This window comes from Callorhinchus milii, unplaced genomic scaffold, assembly GCF_018977255.1.
Source record: "Callorhinchus milii isolate IMCB2004 unplaced genomic scaffold, IMCB_Cmil_1.0 Scaffold5, whole genome shotgun sequence".
Taxonomy (NCBI): Eukaryota; Metazoa; Chordata; class Chondrichthyes; order Chimaeriformes; family Callorhinchidae; genus Callorhinchus; species Callorhinchus milii.
The window spans coordinates 26,339,467-26,351,712 of record NW_024704746.1 but is presented as its reverse complement, the minus strand read 5'-3'; the positions used below and the strand labels follow the sequence as shown (position 1 = coordinate 26,351,712).

Genomic DNA, 12,246 nt, shown 5'->3' with positions numbered 1-12,246 from the left:
GCTGGACAGTCGGGGGTTTGGACCCGAGCTGGGGGTTGGGATCAGGAGGGGTGGAGGGCGGGGAGGGTGGGGGTGGGAGGGTGGCTGAAGGCGCGGTCCAAGAGACGGGCCTTCAAGGAGGCGAGGGAGGGAGGGAGGGAGGGAAGGAGGGAGGGAGGGAGGGAGGGAGGGAGGGAGGCGAAGGGACTGTGGGGTGGAGTTCCAACGGGTGTGGGCAGAGAGGCTGAAGGCCTGACTGGCGATGGTGGGCCGGGCCGGGCCGGGCCGGGCGGGGGGGCTGGAGCAGGCTGGAGCCCAGCTGAGCGGAGGAGCGGTGGGGCTATATGGGCGTTGACGTAGCATCTGATTTCCAAGTATTTTATGCCTCGTAACAGGGAGCAGCAACGGGATTTGCTGCAGGAACACTGTGCTGGGTCAGATCCAAGACTCAGCAGCTAAGCAGGAGCCCAGGAGCACATTCTCCCCTGACGGTTTTTTTTCTTTCAACAAGGACGGGGGGGGCGGGGTGAGGGAGGAGAGGAGAAACCAGAGAAGGTTTAAAAATAAGCAGGAGCTGGTTCAGGTTTCTCTGGTGGCAGAATTGGTGTATTAATCATTTCTACCTAACTAACTGGAAATAGGATTCCTGCCTTGATGCAGAAACCCTGAGTAAAACCGGGTAGAAGGCAAGGCCTTCAGTCGCTTCGTGTGTACACATTCCCTCTCGAGTGTGTAAATGAAAGCTCATGTAATGCACAGGCACGATCAAGCAGCAATTTAATTTCACGGCCAAAAGCATTGCCTAACACGTGACGTGCTCCCAGCGCACCACAGTACCAGACACTGCGGCCCGTTATATAATCACATGCTGTTGTTGGCTGAGCAGGTTGCACTCTGAGTCACCTCATATTCCTGGCAGCTGGCATCCTCTCCAATCACGACTCACATCTCCCAGCCGCACACAATGTTCACATGTACAGTCACATGCTGATCTGCTTCTACACCCCAGCGGTTTTTTTTTAAAAAAACTCGGGATACTGCAAGCCATGTAAACACTCATTAATTCACCCGGCGTGTTGTGGAGCCACGGGATAGGGTAGGGTAAGGTAGGGTCGGGGAACTGCAGGCTGATGTTAACACACGATGAGCTCCCAAAGCGCTGACAACAAATTAAGATGGTTCCTTGTAACCAGAGACCGACCACTGACAAACAACAGAACCAGGGAAACCGTTCGCTCGCAACACGGGGACAATCAAACCAACTTTTAACACTAAAGGTCCATTAACTCCTCACTTCCTTCAGAGCTAGAAACATACAAAATTGCCCCCCAAACCCACCCCCCCACCTAATAACTGCGCTTCATTGCTACCAGCAATCCGCTGACTGTCCAGCGCCTTGGGACGTCCTCCCGACGTGAATGGCGCTATACACATGTAATTTGTTGTTGTTGTTATTGCCAAACCTTTTAGACATTTCTGCCCCTCGTGTGATATTCTGGATTGATCAATTAATTCCAGGATTTCGAAACATTCATCCCACGTGTGAAATCAGCGTAGAATTAATTTTACAAACCAGTTTATTCATTTACAAACCAATTGATTTAAACAAGCAAAGCTAATTTTAACCGAGGGCTGAAAGACTGCTGATGTCCACCTCAATATTTAACGAAGGATTTAGGCGCGAGTCGAGGAATTGTAAACTTGTTCAGTGTGAGCAAAAACCTCATGAGCACAAATCACTTTAACACAAAATCTACTGTGAGATTTTAATACAATTTGAATGGTTTACAGTTTAAGTTTCTTAAGCACGTTAAGCAACCGGATTCTTAAGGGAGATATTAACACACCCAAACTGCACTTCTATAAAACATTTACTCTGATTTCCAGCGAACCAGTAACCAACAGAGATTTAGTCAAGAGTGCCCACTAGTGGTGTCACGCGCACCGCAACATCACAATGCTTGAACGCATACGATTTTAATCAGAATTATGTAAAACCGGCATTTAAACTTACCTTTTCTCCAAAACTATCCTTTCTGTCCAGCATTTCTCTCAAAGTTTGAAGAATTTTAATGCACAGCTTTTCTTCTTTGTCCATCAGTTTCTTGGAATGGTTTATTAACCTGAAATTAAAATAGCAGCATGAGATATAAGCTCACCTTAAAATCCACAAAGAAATACTGCAGCAAACACAGAAAGATAATTTTTGGTATATTGAGCTTTCTAAATAATGCAAAAAAAACATACATTTGCTTCTTAATGTATTTTGAAATCAAAAGATACTTTAATGTATGGCTTTTATAACTAGAACACCACTATAATTCCACCAACAGTGAACCCATTGATCAACGAGTAATCATTTCAGTGGAGTTTGTTTTATTCAGTGTTTATCCCATCAAAAATAAAATGTAATAGTTATTTTTGAGTAACTTATAGTTATGTTTTTTTGTAACTTCAACATTACATTTGTAATTCCTCAACGTGCATTAACATAAAACTCCTAAAATGACCAAGGAGCAAAACTCAAGGCCAATTTTTTTTACCCAGAGAGTTGTTATGGTCTGGAATGCTCTGCCGGAAAGGCTGGTGGAAGCAGATTCGATAATAGCTTTCAGAAAGGAACTGGATAGGGGCTTGAAAAGGAAAACTGTGCAGAGCTATGGGGTAAGAGCGGGCGAGTGGGATTAGTTGGTAGCTCTTTCAAAAAGCCGGCACAGACGCGTTGGGCGAATGGCCTCCTTCTGTGCCGTGAGATTCTACGACTTACTTGCTCATGAAGGCACCACATCTAAATCGGGCATCACTTCCTTCAGGAAAGAGTAGTTCTGGGCTGTGCAGCACGTCAACCAACAAGGAGAATTCAGCCTGGACCATTGGCTGAAATTGTTGTTCGAGGGTAGATACCATATCCTGAGAATTAATGAATGTAAACCTTTAGATTATACTGTCAATATTAATACGCTTAAACTATTAACATATTCTCCTCTTTTCCCATTGGCAACCCAGTGTGACATTCCTCCATCAGCTGAGAGATAATCGACCGTACACAAGTATGGTCAATCATTATCACCACCATACATTGGTCTCCAAACCAAGCTGAGAATTCCACACCTCCCACCTACACATGGAAATCCCAAAGATTGTTGGATTGGAACACGCTCTCTCTCTCTCCCTGGAGGGACACATCCTGCTTATCTAATTCCGGAAAGTATTAGGCGCAAAGAGTAGGTTTTCTCCTTCGCTACTCCACTTCTCTCTCTTAAACCCACCCCTCCTCCCACTTGCTGTCTCTCTGAGTCTCTCTCTCTCTCTGACACACCTGTAGCTTCTCGATGATGTTCCTGTAATCCCAGGCTGGTGCTCCTGTGCCGTCTTTATAGCGAGGCCCACTCCGCGCGGACATTCTCCAGCCTATCGCTGCCCTCTGCACCATGTTGGAGTGGCTCTTCATGAACAGGGTAGTGACCTGACCGTCCAAATCCACAGGGATTGCGATCGCTCGGTTTTTAGCTGCAATTAAACAGTCAAACGCTACCTTCACACTCAACCCCTCTTTTGTCTCCTTCAAGTGCTGTCTAAAGACCTTCCTCTTCCCCCTCCCCCCCAGCCCTCAACCTCTCCTGACCCCATCACCGAGCTCGGGTCCAAAAAACCCTGATTGTCCAGTGCCCTGAGGCGTTTTTCCGATGTGACGGGCACTATACAAGTGTAAACTGTTGTTGTTGTTGAAAGGTACAAAAATGTTCATGCTCCATGCTTAAACCTATTTCAGTGAGCGAGTAGTAAACATACGGAACAGGTTCCCTCGGGAGACGGCAGAAGCAGAAAGTGTTGATTATTGAAATTGAATTGGATAGATTTCTGTTCGGAAATAATATCTCAGGATACAATCTGGACATGTGCAAGCAACTGCCAGGATGGTAGAATGGATGGACCTGGTCTTCTTTCGCCAGTAAATACTTATGTTCTACTATCATTATCATGTTGCTAATGCCAATCTCTAGCAGTTGACTTACCGACATCAGACAAAGTCTTTATACAAGACTCGATTGAGGATTTCTGAGATGGGGTTGGCCAGGAACAGTTGTAAATTCTGAATGCTGATTGTAACAGTTGAATAAATATTGGCTGGTGTGTCTACAAGATTGGGGAAATGAAAATATTAACGTGAAAAAACTCAACACTATTTTATTTGAACAGTTACCAAAACATGCTCATGTGTAGAAACATTTCTTGTGCTAAGTTGTACAACAGCTAATCTGCCTCTATCACAACAGAAATATAAAACCGACATCATATGCATTTTTCATAGCTTCAAGCATAATCAGATCATTACTTTTTACTTTCAAAAGATTCAAATTCACATATTACCCAAGCAATAGGTAACCTGGTTTTCATGAAAGTTTTCATGAAAGTATTGAAGCAAAAAGTGCAGATGATATCATTTTCACATGGCAAAACATTTTCTTCCAAATTTAGACAAGTAAGTAATAATCGCTGGTTAAATTCTACCTTCTGTTGGTGAGAGTGCATACTCTGGAGCGTAAATATGTCCAACAGGTTCTTTGTTTGTGTTGTAAGTAAGTAAATACAATGCAAAAGCGAGTTAATAATAATAATCCTTGCATTTGATATAGCACTTTATCACGTCGTTGAGACGTCTCAAAGCGCTTCACAGAATATACTGAAAAGTGAATTGTTTGTATATTTTGTGGGCGAAACATGGCAGCCAATTGCGCACAGCAGCGTCCCACACACAGTCCAAAATTTTTATTTGAGTGTGGAGTAAGGAAACTTGCCTAAGATTTCGTCCTGACCGGGAATTGAACCCAGGTCCTCTCGCTTGCGAGGCGAGGGCTCTAACTGATACACTACAGGACTCCACATTAAAATCGTGTAAAATGGATGAGATTGCGAACAGAAAACATTCCTGTTGGCCCTTTTCCTTTAATTAAAAAAAGAGGAAAATCCCACATTAAAATCAGTGGCCGGGGCCCAGTCTCAACGTGTACAGAAGCTCTTTGTCTGAACCTTTCTTTCCCCATTTCCATATTAATTTAGACCCAGGTCACAAGTGAGCTGTGCGCACAGAAAACAAAGCCCACAGTCAATGTTGCAACTGTCTGCTCTCTGCATTTAAAATGGGTATTTGCATAGCGGTAACGGCTCAGGGTAAAACGTGGCTTGTGTCCTTTGGGAATAGGGAAAGGTCGTGGACCCGAAACATTGACTCACTTTCCTCTCTCCGTAGATGCTGCCTGACCTGCTGAGTGGTCCCGGCCACCTCTGTTGTTGTTTCAGATTTCCAGCATCTGCAGTGTTTGGCGTTTTATTTTAACAGTCGTGAGCTTAACTTAGCATTCAGGAAACGTGACTGACCTGCAGACTTGTGCTGTTGTCTGAGAACGGGGAACTGAAGAAGCCACTGATAATACTCATTACCGTGTCTGTCACATATTTCTCCAACGGAATGTCAGCATGCTTCCTGTCAGTGGTAGTGTTACACACCTTCCACAAAATAACACAGTAATCACATGGTTATTATAATAATAAGAATAATAATAGTAACAATAATAATGATTATTATTATTGTTCCCCCAGCTCAGTGTCGTGCTCCGCCACTGTCCAGCGCTCTGAGACGCTGCCCTGGGTGAGGGGCGCTGTGTAAATACAAACCGTCGTTGTTTTAAAAAGAAACTTACCCGGGCCATGTCAACGATAAAGTTCTCAAAAAGCTTCCAGATATGGTTACTGGTGTAAATCTCCTTCATCTCAACCTCCGTGTCCACATAACAATGGTTAACAAAATTAACGTAGGCTGTCTTCACCTGCAAAGCAAAACATTTTGTTGCTCTCATTCCACAAAAGAATTGGCACATCAATATAACAATAATAATAATCCTTGCATTTGCATTAGCCCCGCATCACATCGTTGAGACGTCTCAAAGCGCTTCACAGAAAACACTGGAAAGTGAAGTAACTTGACAGTGTATTTTGTGGGCGATCTGCTTTCATCGTCAATAAAAAAAAAGACATTCACATGAAATTCTATGAACACGTCAACTTTCCATAGGGATTGATGACAGCCTTTTGGCAAACAAGTTAGTCTCGCAAACATCAGCCTTTCACTCTTAACATTGGGTGGAAAAATTACTCAGAACGTCAAAGGGTTAAAACATCAATTGGCACTTTGGGAATTTAAAGGTAGAACCAACTCATTCTGTGGCTCGAGATTCATGAAAACACACTCCCTCTCCAACAACCGAGATGTCCCCTCGTTTAGATCACAACTGAAGACCTTCCTCGTTGCCGGTGCTTACAGTCACCTCCTCCCTCCCTCCCTCCCTCCCTCACCCCCCACCCCCGGCTTGGCGTCAAGCCACCGTTAAGCGCTCCGAGACGCTGCCCCACGTGAAGGGCGTGGTGTAAATGCAAGCTGTTGCTGTTGGCTTTACCTCAGGAATGCAGTCCTCGTGTGTGACCACTCGCACAATGTCATCCAAGGGGAGGAGGGAGTTGCATTTAATTTCAGTGTAAACGTTCTTCCCCTCCGTACACGCTGCCAGCAGCTCCACCAGAGTCATGTGGTAAGCCAGGGCACTGCTTCCATCGGAACGGTCTCGCTCTGACGACATCATTTGTAACAGGACGGGGAACGACGCACGATCATTGTAGAACACCAGCACATCCTCTCCCCCATTAGCCAGCTAGAGAGACGCATAAATCAGTGTCAGCAGCATCATCATCATCATCATCATAATAACCCTGGCCTTTGGTATAGCTCCTTACCACGTCGTTCAGACGTCTCAAAGCGCTTCGCAGAAAATATTGTAAGGTGCAGTGACTGTGTATTCTGTGGGCAAAATTTTCCTCCAAAATGCACAATCGCCACACTTTACATGTGTTCTGTGAAGCGCTCTGAGACGTTTCGATGATGTGATGAGTGTCGTGACTGTGTATTTTCTGGGCGAAACTTGTGCGCAGCAGAGTCCCACAAACAGTCACGGATTGAGTGACCACGTTACTTTTAAGGAATTAATCCCCGCAGAAAGCGATCCGCCAACTGGGTTCCTACTTACTGCTGGGTAAACAGAGGCGTGTGTGTGGAGTCAGGAGACTCGCCTAAGGGTTTGCCCTGCCCGGGAATCGAACCTGGGTCCTCTCGCGCTAACCACTGACTGCACGACAATCATCTCAGTTTCGCAGAGGGACCGATTACTACAGCAGTTAAGGGGAAACTTTCGTTACCTCTGTCATCACCATATCTTGGCATTTCTTGACATACTTCCCGTCTGCTTTCACTATTGTCTGTAAAAATTTAAGGTACTGCACATGGCGACCATGTGTCTCTATGCAATGTACAATGTGCTGCAGCACTCTCAAGCTGATCTCATTGCAGAGGTGGTAATTGTTCATAAAGATATGTCGCAAGGTCTCTGCCTCCAGGAGCTGCAACACAAAGGAACGTTCATTTCAGCTCACAGGGCAACAGAGAGTAGAACAGAATACCATCGAGAATTATTATGAGACGGAGTATAGATATTTCGCGAACGACCAAACGACAAGTGACAAGTGACAAGTGAAACGACAAAGCTTCTTATTATGCCCCCAGGACTAAGTTTAAAACATACACAAAAATATTGGGGGATTCTAAACGTACGTAAATGTAAAGTGTAAGATATCCGCGTAAAGTGTAGTGACCTTATTTTCTGGGTGAAAGCATCAGTCAATTTGCGCACAGCAAATGATCACACGCAGAGCATCACCATGACAAGGTGTACCTTGAGCTTAAATTATTACAACGGGGTAATTCTAAAAGGTAATCAATACAAGACCGTCAATAATGCAACAGTACTGTGTTCTGCGCAAACATAACAACTGGCCTATGAAGATGGTGCCAGGTAGAAACATGTACTCACGCCTGGTGTAAGGAAGAGGTTGAGGTTTTTATGAAGAAGGATTTGGTTCTGTGGGTTTCCAGCACAGAAATTCTGCACAAACCCATGGGCCAATTCCATGATTTCATTCATTTTAATATCCGTCTGCAGTCGAGAGAGAATAATTAGCATTATAATAATAATCCTTTCATTTAATATAGGGTCTTGGGAGTGACCAAATTAGTATTCAAATTTTTTGAAGGGATTATTACCTCTGGAAAGTGATCCATCAATCTACTAACAAACGGGTTCCTACTGACTGCTGGTAAACAGAGGCGTGTGGAGTAAGAAAACCTGCCCAGTGTATCGCCCTAACTGGGAATCAAACCCAGGTCCTCTCGCTTGCGAGGCAAATGCTCTAAACACTAAACTACGGGATTCCACAGTAATGTATTTCAGTCCCAGAGTTTAAGGGCAAGATTACCTTTTCATAAGGGATTTGTAAAAGGTCCAGCACGGCTGTGTGAGCGCCCATATTCTTCAGCAAACGCTGCTGCTGATTTCTGCTCTTTTTGTTCTGGATGCAGAGCTTACTGAGTCGAATTAAAATCTGAAAAGATGAATGCAACAACAACAAATTATGTTCACGTAGAGCCTTTCACGTCGAGAGGACGTCCCAATGCTACACTTTATGTAAAAACAATATCAACATGTTATATTAGTGTAAAGATATGATCACAATCCTCGAGAAGCACATGGACCCCAATGTGACCTACTTCATTGACAATCTTGTAGTTGTTGCTGCTGTTGCTGTCTATTTGCGGTTTCTTGTTGCCATCTTGCACGGGACTTAAAATGCCTGGATCCTGGATCAACAAGATCGAAGTCAAGGTAAGCTCAGTGTGTCGACAAAAATACATTCAGAATCAATAGAATCGTTAAAAGGATCATTAGCATCACCAGGGAATCGAACCCGGGCCATCTCGCTTGCGAGACGACTGCTCCAACCAGTTCCCTGTGGTGCACTGGTTACATGAAGTCTACGCACAACTCGATTGTCAGCTACAGATTCCACTTCGCACTGACCTCTCCCTTCACCTCCTCTGCGCCTTCTGCTTGTGTGTCGCTGCTCCCATAGCTGCCTTTTTTCTCAACCCACAGCTCGGACTTTTCTACTGTTAATCGCAGGAGATCCAGGTCAACTTTGATCTGTTTGTAGTTGTCCACGTCTTGAGCGGAAACTAGCAACTGGACCTGGAACAGAAATTGGGAACAGTACAAGGCTACATTACCGGCCAAAAATAATCTGCATTGTTCCAGAACAATTCACATATATTAAAATAATAATAATCCTTGCATTTGATATAGCACCTCATGACATCTTCGAGACGTCTCAAAGCGCTTCACAGGAATGTGCTGTAAAATAAATTGACTTTATATTCTGTGGGAGAAATATATTAAATAATATCCAAGACTTATGCTAAACTTTCTGTAAACTGCCTGGAATTGTTTTTTCATTCCATCCCCATGTGAGCTACTGGATGATCTGTTCAGCGCCTTAGGATATGCTCCCGACATGAAAGGCGCTATACAAATGTAATTTTCTATTGTATTGCACTTGTGTTTATGGGATTATGGCTTTCTGCATTTGATAGAAACTTTGAAACCCAAGTTTAACACTGAACGATAGAGCTTGGACATAAACCTAACTGAATTTTTAAAAAAATGTTACATCCACAGGTTGAAAAGTAAGTACAGTGTATGACACAAGGTAATAGCTGTAATGGATAATAATGCTGGGAGGAGAAAAATGAACTCAAAATAGCCTTGAGAGGGCTGGATGAACAAAGCCTCTGAAGTAAGTTAAGGTACTCCTTGCCTTGTCCTATGTTAGCCTCGGGCAATGTTATTTGGAAAATATTTATATGAATAATATACGACTTCTACATTTAAATGAGTGCTGATAAACACGCAATAATATTTGGCAACAATAAAAAAATGTGGTTGGATTGGAAGCGTCTCAATAAACTGTGGGTAAAAGTAGGCAATTGAAAATCTTTGTGTCCCGACCAATTTAATCAGTCATTATTGTCGTAAAGAAACACTCTTAAAAATGCAGAGCTGTCTTGTGAAATCTTGCATGACCAATTTGAAATGTATGAAACCCTCAGTATAGTCCTCAGGTGCTCAGTTAAGAAAGCATTGTGTTATATTGCCAGGGATTACCTCTAATAAACCCACAGAGGATTTAGAACAAGCAACAGTGATTTAATTCATAAGTTAGATTTGATAATTAAATAATAATAATAATAATAAGATTGGATAGGGTAGCTACAGAAAACTATTTGCTCTGGCCATGATCTTAAAATTAGAGTCAGGCCATTTGGGAGTGAAATCAGGGTCAGCTTTTCAGCCAAAGGCCAGTGGGAATCTGGAACTCTCTCCCTCCCACAAAAGGCTGTGGATTATGGCTGGATCCATTCACGTTGTCAAGACTAAGGTGGAGATGTTTGTCAGGTCAGGGGATCAAGGGATATGAGGCAAAGGCGGGTAATTGGAGTTGAGGTACAGGTCAGCCACGATCTAATAGAATGGAGGAACAGGCTCGAGGGCTGAATGGCCTCCTCCTGTTCCTATGTTCCTACAATAGGAAATCCCAAGTACCTGATTACGCAGCTTTCCAGGCAACCTGATTTCATCCAAAAGCCTATTCTCTCCTCAACCGCTCACCCAAATATAGTGAATAATGTGGTATTTTCAAAGCAAATGAATTACTAACAGTTCTTTGCCCATTTTCGTTCTTCTTTGGTGCCCATATAGAGGTCCTCCCAGAACATGTCTTAAGTCTTTGCTGCTTAAGACCCTGTGGTCTCTATATTCAACTTGTCTATATGACTGCACAGGTACAATAGACTCAATACTCACCGATCCATCCAAAGTTCCAAGCGCTAACTATTGTGATCAACCAGAAAGCAACACGGATAGAAAAGAACATTAAAGTTAAGAAAACAGGATAGCAAACGGTCAAAATAAAATCATGTAAGAAAAATGGTGAATGCGCAGAAAAAGTGGAATTCAGATAAATAGAAAACCAGGAATGAAGGAAGGCCATTATAGCAAATCTCGTATAAGTCCGATCTGTATAAATCGTATAATCGTCTAACAACAACAACAGCAGCAAAATTACATTTGTAAAGCACCTTTCACGTCGGAAGGTGCTGAACAGTCGGAGATCAGGACCTGAGCGTGGGGGGCAGGATGAGGGAGGGCAAAGGGGGTAGGATGGTGGCTGGAGGCACGGTCAAAAAAGAGGGTAATGAATTGTGCCTTAAAGGAGGCAAAAGAGGGAGCGAGGCGAGGGATTGTGGGATGGAGTTCCAAAGGGTGGGGGCAGAGAGGCTGAAAGCCATCGATGGTAGGGGGGGGTCGGGTGGGAGATGGAGCAGGCCAGAGCCCGCTGACTGGAGGGAGCGGACAGGTGGTCAGGGGGTCAGAGATGTAGGAGGGAGCAAGGCCATGGAGGGACTTGAAGGTGAGAACAAAGATTTTGAATTCTCTCCTCTGAGGGTTGGGGAGCCAGTGGAGCCGGGCAAGGGTGGGGTTGATGGGGTCACGGAGTTTGGTGGAGGAGAGGACACGGGCTGCAGAGTTCTGGATGATCTGCAGCCTGTGGAGGGAAGAGTTGGGAAGGCCGACAAGGAGGGAGCTTCCTTAGTCAACAACAACAATAACTTGTATTTATATAGTGCCCTACACGTGGGATAGCATCCCGGAGAGCTTGACGTACATCTGCCAAAGTCCTGTTTAAGAGTTTATATTCTACGCAAGTTTGCCATAACTCACATTTGCATAAGTCATATTGAATGTATGGTCCCAACTGATACGACTTATCTGAGGTTATACTGTATAAGAGAACAGATACAGTAAATTACCGGGAAAGTGTTACCTGTTTAAAAGCCTGAAGAAGCTCTGCTCTCTGACTGAAGTGTTTGAACAGCAGCTGTAAGGCCCCAGATACCAGAGGAGGGTAATCGTGCATTATCAGGTGTATCAGAACCCGTAGAAATGTCCTTCCTCCTTCATCATCGAGTTCCACCGCATTTCTTTCTTGGCTACAAAAGCAAAGGGAAAGCCATGCACACACACCTGTAAGATTATTCCCAGCAAGAATGGCATTTTAATATATAAAAAAACATCTGTGGCGATAGAGCATTATGAGACAAAGGAGCGCTTTGAGACATCCCAACGACATGACAAGGCGCTACATCAAATGCAAGTAGTATTATTCATCATATTGCTGACCATTAAAATGTTCCGTTTTTCATAAGACTGGATTCACATGAAATACCATGTGCTGTACATTCTGCCTGTAAAACAGTTAATTGACTTG

At 43.9% G+C, this 12,246-nt stretch overlaps 1 protein-coding gene across 1 annotated transcript in view; it reads right to left on the bottom strand.

Annotated features, from left to right (window-relative positions):
• The window catches only part of itpr2 (inositol 1,4,5-trisphosphate receptor, type 2), a 71,351-nt gene that overhangs the window by 35,578 nt on the left and 23,527 nt on the right, over nt 1-12,246 (bottom strand). Inside the window, exons 25-37 of the mRNA XM_042335022.1 lie at nt 11,803-11,968; nt 8,943-9,110; nt 8,633-8,722; nt 8,341-8,466; nt 7,899-8,021; nt 7,228-7,428; nt 6,435-6,686; nt 5,682-5,807; nt 5,359-5,487; nt 3,996-4,116; nt 3,299-3,489; nt 2,747-2,889; nt 1,994-2,102 (exon numbers count right to left, since the gene is read on the bottom strand). Of these exons, the coding sequence (XP_042190956.1) occupies nt 1,994-2,102; nt 2,747-2,889; nt 3,299-3,489; nt 3,996-4,116; nt 5,359-5,487; nt 5,682-5,807; nt 6,435-6,686; nt 7,228-7,428; nt 7,899-8,021; nt 8,341-8,466; nt 8,633-8,722; nt 8,943-9,110; nt 11,803-11,968 (1,945 nt within the window). The remainder of the gene's footprint in view (nt 1-1,993; nt 2,103-2,746; nt 2,890-3,298; nt 3,490-3,995; nt 4,117-5,358; nt 5,488-5,681; nt 5,808-6,434; nt 6,687-7,227; nt 7,429-7,898; nt 8,022-8,340; nt 8,467-8,632; nt 8,723-8,942; nt 9,111-11,802; nt 11,969-12,246) is intronic.